General features: G+C 49.7%; 2 protein-coding genes across 2 annotated transcripts in view; one reads left to right on the top strand and one right to left on the bottom strand.

Annotated features, from left to right (window-relative positions):
• The window catches only part of ANKH (ANKH inorganic pyrophosphate transport regulator), a 144,514-nt gene extending 140,676 nt beyond the window's left edge, over window positions 1–3,838 (top strand). The window contains exons 10-12 of the mRNA XM_002713969.6: window positions 6–129; window positions 577–676; window positions 2,413–3,838. Coding sequence (XP_002714015.3) covers window positions 6–129; window positions 577–676; window positions 2,413–2,526 — 338 coding nt within the window. The 3' untranslated portion in view covers window positions 2,527–3,838. The remainder of the gene's footprint in view (window positions 1–5; window positions 130–576; window positions 677–2,412) is intronic.
• Window positions 1,090–7,707, bottom strand: LOC149122311 (uncharacterized). The gene is made up of 2 exons (XM_089312632.1): window positions 7,571–7,707; window positions 1,090–2,408 (listed from the first exon to the last, which is right to left on the bottom strand). Exon 2 carries the CDS (start codon window positions 2,304–2,306, stop codon window positions 1,296–1,298), a length of 1,011 nt encoding a protein of 336 aa, XP_089168758.1. The 5' UTR covers window positions 2,307–2,408; window positions 7,571–7,707; the 3' UTR covers window positions 1,090–1,295.
• Window positions 7,708–20,636: the final 12,929 nt, after the last annotated feature.

The raw sequence follows: 20,636 nt of genomic DNA, 5'->3' as shown, positions 1-20,636 counted from the left end.
CACAGTCACCGTGAGGGCCCATCTCACCGGGTGGCTGATGACCCTGAAGAAGACCTTCGTCCTGGCCCCCAGCTCCGTGCTGCGGATCATCGTGCTCATCACCAGCCTCGTGGTCCTGCCCTACCTGGGGTAATCAGGGGCTGGGGGTACTTTGGCCACTAAAGTGCTCTGCCCAGAGGTTGAAGGCCCAAGCACATCCAGACATTCAGAAGTGTGTCTCGCCTGCCTGCCAGGCTCCAGGTCGAGGCACTTGAGCCCCCACAATAGTCTGTGCAAGTCACTCTCTCCAAGCACCTCCTGCTCAGTGACAGACAGCGCCAAGGCCAGAGAAAGACGGAGGGCTGTTCTGTCCCCCGGGTGCTCCCAGTCTCCTGGGGGAGGGCGGGAAGTGCTGGGAGCCACGCTGAGCACAGAGAGGGAAGAGCCGCTGGCTGTGCTGGTGCCTGAGCGCCTGGCTCCCCCATGCAGACAGTGAGAGCACCACACGCCTCAGCCCCTGTCCTGGGTTTTAGCATCGATCCTCTAGTGCCTCAGCTGAGCTTTAACTCAGACATCGCCTTCACCTTCTCACCCCAGAGTACACGGAGCCACCCTGGGCGTGGGCTCCCTCCTGGCAGGATTCGTGGGAGAGTCCACCATGGTGGCCATCGCAGCATGCTACGTCTATCGGAAGCAGGTGAGAGCACTGTGCCACCGCCTCCCACCGTGGGAGGATGGGAGCCCGGGGCCCACACGTCGGGGCAGCCACAGTGGGAGCCAACTTACCTTCGCCCTGGGCATGAGCATGGCACCGCCCCCTGTTTCACCAGGGCTGCCTTCCTGCTTTGTCGTCACATGGTTACTCCTTAGGCTCGCCTTGTTTGAAAAGGCAGTCCCATCTCAGGACAGATGAGCCAAGGGTGTGAGCTGCAGGGAGTTAACGTAGAAACCGAATCATAGTTTTGAGCAGGTCGGAAAATCCTGCAAAGGTGATCACCGCACTCCTGCCCAAAGATCTTACAAACTCAGACTCTTGCTAGGAAAATGCCTGGGCTAGAAAAGACATGCACAGGACAGACACCCTGTCCCCTGCAGAGTGTCTGCTGTCCATGCTGGCCAGCTCAACATGCAATTAGCAAATGACCCGGGGGGTGTTTCTTTTCTGAGATCTATGGATTCTCAGACAGCAGGAGCCCCATCTTGCTTCATTCATTCAGCGGAAGCCGGATGAGCCTGACCAGAGAATGAATGCAGGCAGAGGCGAAGAGGCCCATGGATGGAGCTCAGGGCCTCACCAGCACTCACAGGCTGAGAAGTCAGGAAGAACCAAAGCCCATGAGCAGAAAGGAGGGATGTGGCAGGCAGCCAAAAGCGCAAGGGGACCCAACACATGATCTGGAGGAGGGCGTGCAGCAGTCTCGGGGTCTGGAGAGAAGTTGAAGGCAGCAGTGCAGCTGGCCCTTTGAGAAATCTGTCACAAAGGAGGTGGGGGGCAGGGAGGTAGATTTCAGAAAACCACTTAAGATGAGTGCAACTTGGCAGACTGTGCTTGGGGAAGGATCTAGGAGACAGTGACACGAGTGGGTCCAGTGCACACAGGAGGAGCCTCCCTCCACAGTCCCAGGGTAGTGTGGTCTGGGGAGCTGGTGCAAGCACTTTTCTGGGGGAAAAAAAAAAAAAAAACAAAAGCACCCAGAAGAGTAGGAAGCCAGTTCATCAGCTGAGGAACAAGGAGGATATACAAGGGGTGCAGCAGTCGGCCAGGAGAGGGAGGCAGAGGCCAGGCGGGTGCATGGCAGGATAACAGCCCTAGCCCTGGAGCTCCAGAGCCTTGGCAGCCAGCTTGGCACAGATTTGGGCCTAAACAAGGTCAGGGTTTTGCAGGCCAGGAGGTGGTCATAATTATTGAGCATTTCATTTAAAGGAGAAAGCACAGACCTGGAGAACGGGGGGCTGGACTGGGAGGGGGCAGAGGCCAGTCTCCCAACAGTGGCACTGCTGACCAGCTCGGCCATGAGCCCGGCAAGTGGCTGAGGACCCAAGCCCTGAGAAGTGTTTTCTGCAAGAACGGGCAACATGGCAGGGAAGCAGCAGGACTTAGGATAGGTGATGAGCAGGAGAGAATGACAGTGAGCCTGGAGCTGCCCCAGAAAGGACCAGCTGATGGCAGGACAAAGAGGGATGTTCTGTACCGTGCAATCCCAAGCCGAGGCAGGGGGGTGGGTGGGTGGGGGCATGCCCCAGGAGTGCCTAACACGGTGCCAGGTACACAGCAGACATGTGAGTAACCCAGCGAAGAGGAAGGTGCTAAACCAAGAGGTGCCCATGGTGAACCAAGATCTTGGTCTGCAGTGAGGGCCCCTCCTTACTCACGGTTCTGCTAGCATGCGTCCCTGTCCACAGCCCCTCACTGCTGTGTCCTCTCTGATCTAGAAAAAGAAGATGGAGAACGAGTCAGCCACTGAGGGCGAGGACTCTGCCATGACCGACATGCCACCGACAGAGGAGGTGACGGACATCGTAGAGATGAGGGAGGACAATGAATGAGGCCCAGGGCGCCCTGGGCACTGCAGGGACCGCTGGACGACACTTCAGCATCATCGCCTCTCCTACTGTGGGTTTTGGGTTTTTTTGTTTTGTTTTGTTTTTGGGTTATGAAAGAGGCCTTGATTTAAAGGTTTCGTTGTCAGTTCTCTAGCATACTGGGTATGCTCACCTTGACATGAGGACCTGAAGAAAGGCCTTTACTGTCGTATCATCAAAACGACGGACGCCACGCCTCTGCTTCACGCAAACCCAAGAGACAGAGCTGCCTCGCAGTCCAAGCTGTCTCCTCCTGCCTCGGACAATCTCCACTTGGAACCAAAGGACCGCGGCTGTGCCACCGCCTCTAGGGCACTGCTGCCCAGCAGGCCGGACGCTTGTCCCTTTCCACCGCTCTTAAGAATCAGCAGGTTCCAATTTGGCTTCCTTGACTTGCTTCTCAGTAACACGGTCATAGGCAGAGATGCACCCTGGGATTTTAAACTGTCTGCCGCACACACAGAGAGTCAGCAACTGGCTGCAGCCTGGAGTCACCACTCGCCCTGAGGAATAGACTGTGACCTTGCAATCACCTTCTGCGGAAAAGTGAGCGACACTACAGGAACAGCACTCCGGCCCGGTGGAGCACCCGCAGCCCCTCGGCGTTCTCCCAGCTCCGAGTGGGCTGGCGGCACTCGCACCCGCACTGTGTAGATACGTGAGCGAACTCTTTAGCATTGTCACAAACGCACTGTCTCCAAACCGCAGCATTCTTCCCCCCGCATGACTTTTCCCGAAGGCTTGCTTTCCACTCGCCTTCCTGAAGGTGGCGCTGGGGCGAGGCGGCGCCTTCTCACTTTACGTTTTAGTTTTTACAGTGAACTGAAGCTTTAAGTCATAATCCAGCATTCTAATGCCAGGCTGCTGCATCGCTAACCTCTGGAGTAGATTTATGACCTGGTTCTGCCGCTTTTAGTCTCGACTGCGGTACAGGTAGCCTGGAATGTACTATGGTACTTCCCTCTCACGCCACACAGTAAAGCAAGACATTTTATAAACGCTGTTGACGTCACTATGGGATACTCCCTGAAGTAACGCATTTGAAATCCATTTAGTGCAGTATATTTTTCTAAGTTTTGGAAAGCGGGTTTTTTCCTTTAAAAAAAATTATGGACACAGTTCACTAAATTCTTGATTTAGTCAAAATTCCTAGACTGAAAGAACCTAAACAAAATATTTTAAAGATATAAATATATGCTGTATATGTTATGTAATTTATTTTAGGCTATAATACATTTCCTATTTTCGCATTTTCAATAAAATGTCTCTAATACAACATGGCGACTGCTTGGCGTACTGCACCAGTGACCAGGGTACACGGCCCATTATTTGCAGATGAGTGTCCAGGTCAGGAGTGATCACTGTTTTTCATTACCTGGGAAGAAATGGATCCCTGAGAGTAGACAGTAGTGGGAATGGAAGTGCAAGCTGAGGCGGCACGAGGGAGACAAAGCCAGGCCTGTTGGCTGTGTTTTCTGTGCTGCGTCATCGTATTCTCACAGAAAACAAGAATGTAGGGCCAGAAAGTCAGCTGTGGACGTCATGGGGTTCCGGGGCCGTGTGCCCCTCGGTGTGCCCCTTAGGGACAACAAGTCCTTCTGTGCTTCCTGGGAGCGTTTTGCCTTCGTTTGTGTCAGTGCTGAAAATTAAGATGCAGAGTTCTTTTGGTGGGGGGGTGGTAGACTTCAGAGGCACATTTAAGAAGATGGGGGAAAAGCTAATTGTATCAGCTTTTTTAAAACCGTATGAGTAGAAAATTAAACAGCAGTATTTTTTAACATGTGTGCCTGTGGTTCATGCTTCTGAGGTTGGCATTTAAAGATCCAGCGGAAAAAGCAAATTCTTTCCCTCAAAATCCAGCAAAGATCAGCTGCATACTCTTTGCTGTGGAACTAAAACACGTAATTAAACCCCAGCGATGGCAGTAAATGAGCCATCACTGTGTTGGGGTTGCCGAGAACGCGGGAGGCGATGCCAGAACATGACCACAGAGCCAGGATTTCCCCAGGACGTGTTCAGACCTTTCACCTGGAAGCACACGACCCTTCCGCCGTGTCCTTCACTTGGGCTGCTCAAGTCACAGCCACACAAACCCCTTAACATCCAAAGCAGGTGTGGAGCTGGCGTGTTCTGCATCTGTTCCAAGAATCCTGTCGTCCAGAAGCTTAGCACAGAGGCAGGGAACATGTCCCCTGCCCACATTAGAGTTGTTTGGGGGGCAATCCCCTGACACGTTGTTTCTTTTCAGCTGACAGATGTATTTAAAAGGGCACTGTGCCTGTGAGATTCAGGTCAAGGCCCATGGAAGAGCAGGTGTGACTTTCTCAAGGTTGAGTGACGGCTCATAGACAGACACTATTAGAAATCCAGAGTACCGAGCAGTTTGTCATCTAGCTGCTGAGAAATGAGCTGGAGTACCTCAAAGCATGGCCTCCCTGCAGTGTGGATTTCCTCTGAGGTCCAGCAGCTCCGCTGGTGGCCTGTTCTAGAGAGGCCACCCCGCAGGCTGACACAGGAGATCATTCTCAGTGTGGACTGCTGTGGGGAGGACATTCAAGCACTAAGCAGAAAGAACTAGATGAGGCTCGCTCCAGGGAAGTCACGGGACTGGGCCTGCTAGCCACGTGGTTCAGGGGGTGTTGAGCAGGAACCCCTCACGGTCTGGAACTCTCACTGGGACCCTGAAGGCATCTGTTCACATCTCTGGGTCAAAGTCAGTCATTCTCCCTCAGGGCCTGCCACAGGCTTGTCTGTACCACAGGTACTCTTCTGTTTTGTTTTTTTGTTTTTGTTTTTGGTTTTTGTTTTTTGGTTTTTTTTTAGCATCAGCCAGTGGTCTGGCCAGGAGTTGTCCATGGATGGCTGATTCCCTGAGACGCTGCACTGCTTATTGTTGGTTTAAGATACCTCCCGTGGGGCTGAGTAAAGCGTCACTGCTCTGGTTAAAGCACTTTACGCTTCACTCTGAGTCTTCCTGCAGTAATCCTGGGAGGTACAGCGGGCAGGAGGCCCAGCAGGGAGGCAGGCCCGCGCTTCCCCAGCCTGCAAGGCAGCACCAGTGGTCTTCACTCGCAGTCCCTTCTGGGTCTCAGGGTTGGGACAGTCATGACTCTTCTGAGGAGGAAGTGAGAAAAGTCAGCAGTTCCCCATCTGCATGACTGTTCCCCATTTGGGGAGCTTTTCTTCTGGATGGAAGGGGCCAGGGAAGGAAATTTTTGTACCTTTGGTTTCTAAAAAACATCAACTGTAAGACTCGGTAGCTCTCTGGATTTTCTTTTCTTCCTTCAAACAAGCAGGAGGGAGAGCGTGACAAAACAGGAAGCATTTGTATTGTTGTCAATTGCATTACCCCGTGAAGCACTCTCTCCTATTTAGAAATCTTTCTACGGCAGTGCATCTCTAAGCAGACCCATGCCCAGGACAGCGCGTGCTGGTTTGTGTCACCCGGCTGTGGTTGCTGGCCAATGGCTGCAGGTGAGCTCACCTCTACAGATAGGTAGAGCAGGGCCTGGCCCAGGAGCAGGGATCTGGTATGTTCCAAGTCCTGCCTTCCCTGTTGGGTAACCCAGTTGGCAATGCAGCACACGAGGTCCTTGGAAGAGGTGGTGGGGACTTGGAGCTGAGCTTTCTGCACCTCTGTGTCCTCGGCCAGCCTGTAAGCCAGCTGCTGCTGCCCACGCTGTACAGCCAGCCACCCTCACTCGGCCCCCATAAGGCTCTTTTTATACAAAGCACCTGAACTGTAGAAAAACAGGTTTTGGAGCAGTGTGTTTGGTAAACACTGGAGATACTCTTCTGCAGGGTTATTTTGAATCTCTATTTCTGTTGTTTGGAGCAGCAAAACATCATGTGACTCATCAGCTGCCCTCACCACACATACAACAGGATATAGTGAAAACCTGAGGAAGCAGGCCTGGCCGAGCGTCGAAAGTCAACTACGCGATGCTTGAAACGAGAGGCACTGCAGTGTGCGATCAAAATAACCCTGACTCCACTGAAAGGGGAGGAAACGGGCAGCAGATGGCACCGCTCACTGACCTCAAAAGGGAAAAGCAATGTCAAGATGGGGCCCTGTTGTAAGTTTAGACTTCGTTTCTTCCCAAGGGGAGGGGACACTGCTTAGCACTTGCAGCCCCTGCCAGGGAAAACTCCCAAGCTGAGCCTCCTGAATCGTTAGACAAAAGAAAGCTTCCCTGTGCCAAGCCCACAGGGTTCTAACATCATAGCCAATACCTTCGAATATGTTTTAGTGATGAGTTTTTCTCTGCTTCATTTCCAGTCATCCTGGGTCCCTAAAAGATTGCAAAAGATCTATGTGCTTGTGTAGCTGGCCATCAGCTACGCAGAGCGTCAGCAAGCGGCTTTCGCGTGGTACCTTTTTAAGTTATTAACTCCAAGCACACTTTGCTAACTGGGCTTAACATCAGTTTCCTAACATGCACACTCAGACAAAAGCACACAAGGACCAGGAACGCCCCTCTCTCTCCAGATGTGAACAGAGGTTTCCTCAGGTTAAAGGAGAGGGAGGTGGGGACAGACAAACCAACTGAACACGGCTGCACCGCACACTGTACACCTTTGCAGAAATTCACTGACGTGGAGTTGGCCATTACCCAAAGATTTAGAGGCAGGTGTTCCCCAGCTACGAGCAGGGGACAAGAAATGGTGCCTCAGGAGCTGGAGAACAGCCAGGTGGCCTCCGGCTTCCTGCATGAACTCACAGGGACCCACAGTTTAAATGAACAGCCCTTGAAAGCACATTCACACACCACCCCCTCACATCTCAGAGGAGGAACAGGGTACACATCACAACCCTCCTGTCACCCAGCACCCTCTAGCTTCAGCCACATCCCTGGGAGGCAGGCCTATTACCCCAGGGGCACATCTGCTACTCCTGGGATTGGATTGTCTATTTCCGTTTGCTGAATGGTGCATGGTAGGGTAACCATCTAAAGCTGGTTTGACCAAGGAGCCAAAGTGCTCCAGAGAACTGGAGAGAAGCACCCACCTGAGATGGCTCATTCGTGAAGAACTTCGACACCACAGGCTCCAGGCCCATGTCTTGGCAGCCTGTCCTTCCCCTCACTCACGACTCCAGCCCGGCCTTGGTCTTCTTCAGCCCCATGAGAGGCTTAGCCATCATTGCTATGGCTCCATCCTGGTCTAACATTCTATGTATGATCCAGGATGTAGAGCACAGGATCCTACAAAGGAAAAACAAAATTACCTCATTCTTCATTTCAGATCTGAACATTAGCAGGGTGTGTATTTTTTTCTAACAAAATTCAGTGTCCTAGGAGTCATTTCTCTACAGGTACTGTGGCTGTCAGCTTACAGCACTTAACAATTTCACATCACATTTGTGGACTTCATTGAAACTGCTGGATCTGGCTGGCACCGCAGCTCAATAGGCAATCCTCTCCCTGCAGCGTTGGCATCCCGGGTTCTAGTCCCGGTCAGGGCGCCGGATTCTGTCCCGGTTGCTCCTCTTCCAGGCCAGCTCTCTGCTGTGGTCCGGGAACGCAGTGGAGGATGGCCCAAGTCCTTGGGCCCTGCACCTGCATGGGAGACCAGGAGGAGCACCTGGCTCCTGGCTTCAGATCAGCGCAGCGCACTGGCCACAGTGGCCATTGGAGGGTGAACCAACGGCAAAGGAAGACCTCTCTTCTCTTTCACTGTCCATTCTGCCTGTCCAAAAAAAAAAAAAAAAAAAAAAAAAGAGAGATGGATCCAACCACACTGAAATACTTTTGTCACTTTTGATTGAAATTGATTACAGAGGTTAGTATAAAATCTGTGTTGCGTTAAACAAGAGTTGTCTATGTATTTAACACATGTAAGTTTTTGCACTGTTCAGAGCACCTACACATGCTTTTGTTTTGAGGGAATTTTTTGGGGATTTGTACTTATATATTGTCAAATGGGTTTTATACTCTAATTTCACTTTAAGTAAAGCTTATAAACACAGTGGCATACTATTGAGATCATTTTCGGTTCCTTGATTTTTTTATTCTAACCATGAGTCTATTTACTGGCCAGTCACTTCATGTCTGAATCTTGAACATTTCCTTTTTTAAAAACTCACTGGGATACTAAATTTTGACATCTGCCTTGGGAGCTAAAACCTCTCACCACCAGAATATTTTTCAAAACTTCCTGTCTTATTTAATAATTTAAACATATCCCATTTCTTCAGAGATTTTTGCATGACAGTTTTTCCTTCTCGTAACTTTTATATTGAATACTGAATAATAATTGAGTAATATTGAAAGTACTTCTCAGGTCCGGCGCTGTGGTGTAGCGGGTAAAGCCACTGCCTGTAGTACCAGCATCCCATATGGGCACTGGTTCGAGTCCCGGCTGCCCCACTTCTGATCCAGCTCTCTGCTATGGCCTGGGAAAGCAGTGGAAGACGGCCCAAATCACTGGGCCCCTGCACCCGCGTGGGAGACCAGGAAGAAGCTCCTGGCTTTGGATCGGTGCAGCGCCGGCCATAGCAGCCATTTGGGGAGTGAACCAACAGAAGGAAGACCTTTCTGTCTCTGTCTATAACTTTACCTGTCAAATAAATTAAAAAAAAAAAAGTATTTCTCTGGGGCTGGTGCTGTGGTGTAGTGGGTAAAGCCGCCGCCTGCAGTGCCGGCCTCCCATATGGGTGCGCCGGTTCGAGTCCTGGCTGCTCCACTTCCAATCCAACTCTCTGTGATGGCCTGGGAAAGCAGTATAAGATGCCCAAGTCCTTGGGCCCCTGCACCCACATGGGAGACTAGGAGGAAGCTCCCGGCTCCTGGCTTTGGATTGGTGCAGCTCCAGCCATTGCTGCCATTTGAAGAGTGAACCAGTGTATGGAAGACCTCTCTGCCTGTCCTTCTCTGAGAAGGAAGGAATGAAGGAAGGAAGGACTTCTATGGAGCTCTCCAGCTTCTCTACGTTCCTTCTGGAATGGAAACATCAATATGGACAGGTGTCCAGTGGGTCTGAGAAGAGCAAAGCCAGTCCTCCAGCCCACATGTTACAGTTTTGGTCTTAGCCATCTTTATGTGAAAAGTATCGCTCTTTCCAAAACACATGTCCTAGCCTCACAGAGTATGGATTTAATACTTTAAGTTCTGAAGAGTTTATGCAGTGTTTTTTCTTTTCTTTTCTTTTTTTTTTTTTTTTTTTTTTTTTTTTTTTTTTTTTGACAGGCAGAGTTGACAGAGAGAGAGAGAGAGAGAGAGAGAGAAAGGTCTTCCTTTTCCATTGGTTCATCCCCCAATGGCCGCTGCAGCCGGCGTACCAGGCTGATCCGAAGCCTGGAGCCAGGTGCTTCTCCTGGTCTCCCATGCGGATGCAGGGCCCAAGCACTTGGGCCATCCTCCACTGCACTTCCGGGCCACAGCAGAGAGCCGGACTGGAAGAGGAGCGACCAGGACAGAATCCGGCTTCCCGACCGGGACTAGAACCCAGTGTGCTGGTGCCGCAGGTGGAGGATTAACCTATTGAGCCATGGTGCCGGCCATTTTTTTTCTTTTCTTGAGATTTAAAAGTACTTATTAGAGTCAAAGGCTACCAGCCAGAGCAGCGTGGAGAGGGGCTTCCAAGAGAGGAAAAACCCAAAGGGATTGGTGGCAGTGCGCTTTTTAAGTACAATTTTGAAGGGAAAAAACACTTGACAATCATTGGCATTCAGTTACCAGGTGGGGTCAAAAACCATCCAAAGACCTCACAGTTCTTCTCCATCCTGCCTGGCCTGCTGAGGGTGGGATAGGTGACTTGCTTTCACAATACGCTGTGAGCTCAGGAAGTATGCAGTGTTTCTCTCCATACCCATAATCCAGAAGATGTCACACGTTCCGCTGACGGGCCTTCAACTGCGTCTCCTCCTTTCCTGCCCTGGGACAGGTCCTTCAGTGAAAAGCCCACCTCTCAGTCCTGTCGGCTGTCCTCTCACTGCCTCTAACTCTGAGCACGGTTCTGAAGTCTTCCACCCACAGTACTTGACATATGGCACGCTGTATTAGTCCATTTTCTGTTAGTGTAGCAAGATGCTGAGGCCGAGAACTTGTGCTACTTATAAAAGCAAGAGATGGATTCAGCTCACAGTTTTGAAGGCTAACAGTGGAAGATCAGCAGCCACCTGTTCAGCCTATGGTGAGGGCCTCCTTGGCTGTGTCACAGCGTGTCTGGTGGCATCATGACGAGACCACCTGTTGAGACAGGAAGCCAGGGGATGGGAGGGGCCGGACTCTACAACTCTTGTAGGAACTCACTCACTCCACATTAGCCCCTCCCAAGGGGAAGGCCTCCAACAACCTGATCACTTTGCACCAGCCCTCCTAACCCCCTTCTAAAGGCACCATCACCTCAGCACCACCACACAGAGGCCCAAGCCTCCACACCACACAAACCCTCACAGGACACACTCAAACCGTATCCCGACCAAAGCACACGTCTTCAAACATTAATTGTCCCCATGGGGTGTGATGCTGCCACAAGGGGCAATCTGCACCCCTCCCACAGCTCCCCGATGAACTGCATCACCTATCTAGAAAACCACTCCATGACACCCCACTGCCAGGGGGTCAACCCACCCTGGTTCACGCTACTTCCTGGGGCCTCTCATGCCCATCCCTCCCCATCCCCTGCAATCTCACTGGCATGGCTCAGGAGGGCCTCGTGGAGAATTTCTGCAGTGGAAGACTACGCCTCCCTTGCATTTTCCTTACTGACACCATGAAAGGCCATGCTGGAACTGAAGGAAAGCTGGCATCACCGATAGTTTTAATTCGGCCCCCAAGAAGCTCCAGGTTTCTTACCTGGACAACACAAGCCAGTAAATACCATGCTGACGTCCCAGCTACATACACTCTGTTAGGAAACAGTAAGTCAGGTACAGTGGGGCCTCGCTCTGACAGGTGCCTCCGGCCCAGCCTCCTCTCCTCAAGAGCAGGATCTGTCTGCTTCTAATGCCGGAGACAGCAGGATTTGCAGTGAGGATGCAGCGGCAGTTCAGAAGGGGCCACATGTGTTTGTTAAGCCACCATGGAAGCACCCTGGCCAATTCTTCTTTTAACAGAGAAAAACGCTGAGAGCTTTTGTAACCAAAACGAAAGTAATCTTATCGCAGGTTCAGAAGCTTTTGAATCCAAAGATCAAAAACAGAATTTAAAAACTCTCATTGTGTTCAAAGTCTACAACTTACAACAAAAAATTGCTTCTGGGTCTCTCCTCCGACTCAGAGAGAACTCTTATCCCAAAGAGAACAGCCAAGGAGAGCTATGGTCTCCACTGTCCAGGCTGTTAGAAAGGACAACAGCTGGGAGCACGTGCCACCATCCCATATAGGCACCATTTGTGTCCTGGCTGCTCCTCTTCTGATCCAGCTCCCTGCTAATGCACCTGGGAAAGCAGTGGAAGATGGCCCAGATGCTTGGGCCCCTGCACCCATGTGGGAGACCCAAAAGAAACTCCTGAGTTCGGCCCTGGCCATTGTGACCTTTTGGGGAGTGAACCAGGAGATGGAAGATTGATCTCTCTCTCTCCCTCTGTAACTCTTTCCAAAATAAATCTTTAAAAAAAAAGGGGGGGGGCGGTGTGACAGAGAAATAAGAGGAAGAGAGGGGAAGAGAGGGGAAGGGAGGGGAGGGGAGGGGAGGGGAGGAAAGAAAAAAAGAATGAACAAATGAATGCTGGCTGCAAGCTCACAGGACACAACGAAAAAGCACTTCTTCCACTGTGCCTTCAAGGCTGCCTCCCAACCAGCCACCTGCCTTTCTCCCAAATGCCCACACCACTCAGAGAGCAGCAGCCTCCCAGCGCCCTGCAACTATGTTCCTCAACTGTTCCTCAATGCTCTTCAATGCCACCCTCTCAGATGCAGCAAACAAAAGGCCCCAGCACCCTCCCACCTTAGTTGGGAATCCAGTTCCACCCGCTCCCTGGTAACCTAACCTGGGCTGGTCTCCAGTTCCAAGTACATGCAAGTGAGCCCCGTGTGTGGGTTCCAGCCCTGACCTGGGCCCCACCTTCAGGTGGGCGTGTCCAGTTACCACCCATCTCCTCAGGAGTCTCACAGGAGTCATGGCCTAGCACCCCTCTCTGTACACTTCTTCCCCGCTCCCTCCCACGTGTTCTCCTGACTTCCTGGCCACATTAGCACTCACCCTCTACAATTCACTCAGTGCAGCCTCCCTCCCTCCATCCTGTAGCCCCAGCAGCTCAGCTCTGTACTCCTGCTCACCCTGGGCCTGGATGCTACAGCAGCCTCCCAGTCTCCCTTCTCCAGACTCCTGTGTCCCCTGCAGTTTTGTGGCGCACAACCCATACATCCACTCCCTGCAGCCTGATGGCTCCCCCAGTGCACACTGGGAACTGCAGAGATGCTTCTAGAACATCCTGCCTGAGCAGCACCCTGCTTTTCCAGGATGGACCTTCCTCCCACTCTGGGCACAGGCCCAGCATGTCCATGGCTGGGCACTAGGCCATGCCTGAACTATGTGCAGAAAACAAGAAACCAGCCAATGAAAAGTAGCAACACAAAAAGGGACTCCTGCCACCTGCTTCAGGGGTTGTAACGCTCCGACCACTGACAGTGAGGGCCGAGAACACATATTTCATGAGTTTGGGCCAGTGGTTCCTTGCAGAGCTGCACTGAGTCCCACTCCTCAGGGGGTATGTGCTTGGCTGTATCACAGGTGGGGGTGGGGAGGGACCCTTGATACTGGTCACCAGAGAGGGCTCTTCAGTAGACACTCAGAAAGCCTGAAAGGAGGTCCTTCAGGGGTGGGGACTCTGTGGGCTGGACTCCGACTCACCTGCTAAACCTGACGGAAGGGCACCGTGGCAGCTAGCACTTCCTGGTGCAACACAGCAGGTGGCTTACAGTCTTCCTTGGCCCAGACCTGGTGGCACAGAGCCACAAGCTGGCATGCGGGTCAGCTTCGGGTCTGTACAACGCAGTAGTCAAGAAGGTGAACAGGGCTCAGCACAAAGCAGGCGAGGTGGCCCCTCTGAGGAGGTAGGTCAGAGCACATCAGCATTTCAGGGAATTGCTAACGAGAGAACCTGAGCTCTGAGCAAGAGGTGGGGCCCAACGTACCTGCAAAGATTCCCTGAAAGAATCCATGGGAGAACGAGAGAACCAAAACTAAACCACAGCCAGGCCCAGGGAAGAGAGCTGGCTTAGGAAAGTAACTTATTAAGCTCTTTGCTCCCTCCTCCTACTCCACCTGTGGAGGGACAGACAGCAGTTAGCGATGAGTGGCAGCTCCACAACAGCATACGCAGCCTCCGAACCAGCAATGCAGACCGAGTAGAAGCTCTGCATTACCCTACAGTGCTCTGGCACATCACCAGAGGCCCCGACTGAGGTTTCATCCATAGGTAGGCGAATACGTCTTTTTTTTTTTTTTTTTTTTTTTTTTTTTTTTTTTTTTAAGATTTATTTGAAAGAGTTACAGAGAGAGAAGGAAAGGCAAAGACACACACAGAGACAGAGAGGGAGGTCTTCCATCCACTGGTTCACTCCCCAGTTGGCTGCAATGGCCGGCACTTGTGCCAATTGGAAGCCAGGAGCTTCTTCTGGATCTCTCATGCGGGTGCAGGGGCCCAAGGACTCAGGCCATCCTCTACTGCTTTCCCAGGCCATAGCAGAGAGCCACATCGGAAGTGGAGCAGCCAGGACTCGAACTGGTGGCCATATGGGATGCCAGCACTACAAGCGGCAGCTTTATCCACTACGCCACAGTGCCGGCGCCGGGAATAATGTCTTGAGCAGAAGACACAGAGCTGCCCTGTGATTCCATCCCTGGAATCTTGTTCTTCAGCTGACCTATTACAGACGCATAAGAACTCTGCAAAGGTCCTCTGGAAAACAGCAGCCGGGCCTTGGCCAGCTTGTCCTCGCATCCCAAAGCTAGAAGCATGCCTGGCCCAGAGGAGCCAATCTGGGGGACCAGAGATGGCCTTCCCACGTTCCTCTCCTGAACATGCTCTGATCCCAGGACACCTGCACAACAGCAGTCCTTCCATCGTTCCTGAAGGTGGCCAAACCCTCCAAACTAAAATAACCCAAGTGAGTTCTTGTTACTTGAATCCAAAGAGCCCACGTGTGACAGCACACCAACGGTGATGCCAGCCTGAGCCTCACTAGCCTAGCTGGGGCCATAGAGCCTAAGTGCTACCACAAATCCTCCAGATAAGGACTTGGACCAGCAGGAGACCTGAGGGTCCAGCTCCTAAACATACACAGAGGAATGTTGAAAACCACCTTCTATTTTGGCAGCTACTGAATTAATGTATAAGACTGTTCCTGTCTGCAAAACTTGCTGCAGGGTCTCTCCAGATCACCTGTCACCTCAGTCTGGAACCCTGTATTTCAGTTGCCCTAATAAGTTCTTCTATTCTTAGATTGAGCTTCCTTCTTTCTTCTTTGGCCTCAGGACTCCTCAGTTTAGGGAAACACTCAGCCAACATTTAGACACCACGGGTTACCAATTGCCCCTTATCTGTCTTCTCTTCCTGCTGCTCCTACCCTTTGAGAGTCTCTCTTCTTTGTAATACATACAAAAACCCAAGAGTTAGAAAATATAACTGATAGGCAAAGAAAACAACCTACAAATGGCTTATATAAATGAAAACATTTTCAATTTTGTTCAAGTAAGGAAACAAACTTCTAACCACAAGCCTACCAAAGAACAAAAAGCTTGATAAACTTTGGTTTTTGGGAGGCCAGCACTGTGGTATAGTGGGTAAAGCTGCCACCTGCAATCCTGGAATCCCAATGCTGACTACTCTGCTTCCAATCCGATTCGCTGCTAATGCCCTGGGAAAGCAATGGAAGAAGGCCCAAGTGCTTGGGCCTCTGCCGCCCGTATGGGAGATCTAGATAAAGCTCCTGGCTTCAGCCTAGACCAGCCCTGACTGTTCCATCTATCTGAGGAGTGAACTTCCGGATGGAAGATCTCTGTCTTTCAAACAAATCTTTAAAAAAATAAAAATAAAAAAAAAAACCTTGACATTGGCAAAGACCAAAGGAATCATACTCACACTTGCTCATACAGCAGGAATGTACAACAATGGTATCACTCCTGAGGGCCATTTGGCAAGACTACCACTCAATAAGTAAGAGAGCACAGACCAAAGGCAGGGGTAGGAGCAAGGGCAAGGTGAGAGAGACAATTAAGAGAAACCTGCAGAACGCCCAGGTTTTCAGCAAGACAGAAGTAATAAGTGAGCACACACAGTATCAAATATCCTCTCATTGGCCAGCACCACGGCTCAGTAGGCTAATCCTCCACCTAGCGGTGCCGGCACACCGGGTTCTAGTCCTGGTCGTCCCTCTTCCAGGCCAGCTCTCTGCTGTGGCCAGGGAAGGCAGTGGAGGATGGCCCAAGTGCTTGGGCCCTGCACCCCATGGGAGACCAGGAGAAGCACCTGGCTCCTGCCTTCGGATCAGCGTGGTGCGCCGGCCGCAGCGCGCCAGCCGTGGTGGCCATTGGAGGGTGAACCAATGGCAAAAGGAAGACCTTTGTCTGTCTACTCTGCCGCCCCCCCCCAAAAAAAAAAATCCTCTCATCTAACACAATGTGGCTGGTGTTGGTGTTGTCTTTACTATTTGATGGTTATAAAGATCTTCACAAGGGTTTCCATAGGGCTTCCAGTCTGGATCCCTGTTTTCCTCTCCACTTTCTAGGGTTGGAGAAGTGCAGGAGGAAGAAATGCAAGAAACATCGTCCTGAGTTTATCAGAGCACTGTAACTCAAACAGGTAGGGGGAGAAGGGGCATTTACGCTTCATTCTCTACCCTCGAGATACCTCTAAATTCCTCTGTTTTCTTTTTTAGATAGCTTCTTTCCAAGACTGCCTGACTGCCATGCAACACATGCACACGGTTCTTGCTACCCCATTTCTGGGTCCACCCAGCAGTCCGAATGGCTCTTAGAGACCTTAGAAAGTTTGCACACAGCAGGCCTCAGAGCAAACACACAGCAAGCCTGAGTGAGGACTGCACTTGCAGGCCTGGACATCCTCCTCCTCCTCCAAGCCTGTGACGAACTGGCACCTTACCTCGTCTACACTACACCCGAGCCAGCCTGTGGATGGTGGAGATGAAGACACTCAGAGTTAGGGAGGTTCAGTAACTTGCCCAAGTTCACCCTGTTAGCAGGTGGTGGGACTGCTGGGGAATCCAGACCCAAATCCAACACTGTGCACTAGTTCTGCTGAAGCACTTAACACACAGGTTAGGCGGCAGGCGAGTCACTTCATCTCACCTAATTCTTCAGCACCCAGATATCTCCTCCCAAATCCTTCATTTACCTCTGACACCAGGAGTCAGCATGTGACATCATGGACCTGCCTCAGGGTGCTGGAAAGTTAAAGCCAAAGTCCTCAAAGGCAGGCATTTAACCACAGCAACATAGTCAGGCTTCTGGGTTTTATTCTCTAAGTTTATTTTTAGTTATTTATTTTTACAATGCAGCCTCTGACAGTGACGATTTGAGGCTCAGCAAGTAACAGAGGAAACTCCTGCCCCATAACCCAGGCGTCTGGTCACGTTTGCAGGTGGGCCTCGGGGACATGTTTTTCAGAGCAAGCGACATCTCTGACATAGGCTGCCACCTTACAGTGTGAACAGAAGAGATAGCACTGAACGAGCCAAGAGGAGCACAGCCAGGTTCCCCCAGCCAGCTGCCCGGTCACCTCCCTCCATGGCGGATCCCCCTGGGAGGAAAAATGCCACTGCTACATCACCAGCACAAGTTTTAAAAGTGGCTTGTTTTCCTCCCGAAATTCACAATCCAGAAAGTTTGAAGGTTGTTAAAATGCAGGTAACAATACCAAAAGTATTTCTGTGAACACAATGGAAATGAGAAGACAGCCCACCCAGTACATTCGTTTTGGCTTTGTTCTCACTGAAATACTCAGAAGTAACGTCTCCATGGACTGATGTGCTTTCCAGGAAGGGCACCATATTTTTAGCACCATTTATGTGAACACAGATCAAGGCATTTTTCAATACATAAATGAAAACTACTAAAATTAAGTATAAAAAATTATCTTGATGTTTAGAATTAAGCTCAAGCACCCCGGTTAGTGAGAAAGCATCTGCCAAGACTATGGATACCTCAAGCTCCATATTCCCTTCCTTGTAATTGACGCGTGTCTTGGCAATTCTATTCCTTATCCAAACTTACACCCAAGAAAGGAGATGAACTGAAATAAAACTTCAGTTCAGTGCCCTCCTCCACTAATGCTACTGAACATTCTTCGGGACATTCAAAATGCTTCAGTCTACAGGGAGCATAAGGTATGCAACAGTCTTAATCATACACTGATGTATGTTTCCTGATTTAATGGCTACCCTATATATTTTAATTACATAAACCAACCCATTCCACCAGTCCCCAGTAATGATTTTCAATTTACCATCAAAGAAAACACAATTACATGAAACAGCTCACCTCCACTCTCACGGAACATGTTAAGCGAGGACATGTTGTGATTGCAAACTACATACATACACTCCTCTGGGCCATGGTCAAACGCGCCTCACCCTTTCTGCTACTGACTGCCAGGAAGAGCTAGAGGTGTCAGGCCACTGAACCAGTTCAGTTTTGTGCTGTTCATAGCTCTTGAGTTTTTCACTGAAGTTCATGAATGTGAATCATTAGTTGCCTGTGTCTACTCACACATCCAGAAGACCAAGGCACAGCTCAGCACTAGCTGTCCACTCCCTTAGAAGAGATCACAAATGAGGTTTCCCAGAACAGGTAATCATTAAACATTTCTCTTCTGTTAAGCAGAAGAAACTTATTAAATCTTAGAAATAGGAATTTGCATAATACATGTACATAAGTCTTTCCACCATTTAGATTTTTATTCTTTTATAACTGAAGTACAGGAGGTCCATTGGGCATCTGCTATTTTGTTTATAAATGGTACTTTATAAATTTCAGTCTAAAGTCAGTTTTTTCTCTTTCAGTCTACTACTTTCTTACAGTTCCTTAGACCTTTCTTACTACACTTGATCTTAGCCAAAATGGCCAGGAAGTGATCCTTTGACCTCATTTTTAAAAATTATCTGATATTATGCCTTGCATTCGCTAAACTATCAGAGGATTCTACTTGTTTCACTTTCTGGATTTGCTTCACATACTGAAGACTTTAAATACATCGTTTTGGTAGTCACATATTTTAAATAAAGGCATTTATCTTTATGCATACCTACAAGTAAGATTGTCTGATGGTTTGTTTATGCTTCCAAAAAAAATTCTGGCTTTCAACGGGGAGTACCTACAAAGTATTGTTTAAGAAAAAGAGGTAAGAAAATTATTAACTGTATTTTGTCATGCACAGACACAGCCAGGAGATCTATGGGGATTCTACACATGTGTATGTTCATGATAGGAGTGTTGTTATCACTGGACAATAGCACTTCCACTGTTACCTGGAAGACCTTTAAAAAAAAATACTCTTCAGATAAAACAGCCCCTTGTGGTAAGGGGTGGACAGAGAAACAGCCTCTTATAGAAAAAGACCAAGTACACCAAAACCTATGAATGTGTCTTCTAACAGAGGTGTTATCAGTCCATGTGGCCAGAGACTTTACCTGGAACGTTCTAAAATTAGAGAGAGAAAAAGAATCAAAGAATACAATGGCCATGTCTATCTTCCTTATCAAAGAAAAATCTTATCAGACACTAAATTAGTACACACTTTAAAAGGCTTGTGGAAAAAATGGAAATAAACGTTTTTACTGCAAAAAAGTTTTTTGCATTATATGCGTTCTGCTTCAACTTTTTGAAAACCCCTCATATAACAGCATAATAAAAGTGTTAATTAATGGCTACATCTTTTAAAAAGCAGGACTAATCCAGTTTTGTGCATTTAAGACATTTTCATAGTGCTATATTTTAAGAAGAGGAAGTGCAAACATTCCAGATCTGATAAGCTGGAGACCACATGCTGGCTCCTAATTCTAATGCCACCATGACTGCTCCATGTATATAATCAAACTCAGTGGATGTCAGAGATGCAGAAGTGACTCAGGAGGTGAGGAAGAGAACCTGAAAATGCAAAGTTAATTCTATGTAATGCGATACGGGACGACTCTTTCAGGCTTAAATGTATTTTAAATGAGCTCAAGGTATAAAGTCATGTCCATTTAAAGTAGAGAATTTTTCTGCCAATGCCAGAGAGTCTAAAACCTTTAAACCTGCAGTAAGCTCTGGGATAGAAAGTGAGCACGGTGCAGTTCATACTGCCATCTCTTCTTCCAGAACAGGAATGCAGAACATCTGGCCTGCGTGCCACATGAGGCCTACAGAATCATTTGCTCTGGCCCTGCCAAGGCAACTACAGGCAGGACTCAAAATTCAATTAATCTATAGCAGACTAATTTTTAAGTTGATAATTTTGTATGTGAACGATCTTATAAATACCCAAATGGCCCCTGGCTAGAAAAATGTTCCACCATTCCGTTCTAGAAAATCTTATCATTTGAGAGATTCCTCCAAGCACATTATTTGCCTGAATCCATTGGAAACTCAATTCAGCTGATGTCACACCACCTGCTCAAGACTCTGGGCAACTGAAATTGTATATTGCATAGGATACCTTTTTTTAAAGTGGGCCAATCACTTCTATTTCCTGAAGTGCTATTTGAAAGCTTTACTTTTCTGATGCTATGATCCTACCAAGCTTGGACCACCTCTGACAGCACAGGCTGGCAAGGTCCTGGCACAGGAAGCATCATAAAATAGATGTACACGTGTGAACTCTTATCAATATGGTGCTTAAAACCACAATTTCAGGCCGGCGCCGCGGCTCACTAGGCTAATCCTCCGCCTAGCGGCACCGGCACACCGGGTTCTAGTCCCGGTTGGGGCGCCGGATTCTGTCCCGGTTGCCCCTCTTCCAGGCCAGCTCTCTGCTGTGGCCAGGGAGTGCAGTGGAGGATGGCCCAGGTGCTTGGGCCCTGCACCCCATGGGAGACCAGGAAAAGCACCTGGCTCCTGGCTCCTGCCATCGGATCAGCGCGGTGCGCCGGCCGCAGCGCGCCGGCCGCGGCGGCCATTGGAGGGTGAACC

This window comes from Oryctolagus cuniculus, chromosome 14 (genome assembly GCF_051225735.1).
Source record: "Oryctolagus cuniculus isolate XC-2025 breed Fujian yellow rabbit chromosome 14, ASM5122573v1, whole genome shotgun sequence".
In the NCBI taxonomy this organism is placed as follows: domain Eukaryota; kingdom Metazoa; phylum Chordata; class Mammalia; order Lagomorpha; family Leporidae; genus Oryctolagus; species Oryctolagus cuniculus.
This window is presented reverse-complemented; position numbering and strand designations above follow the sequence as displayed.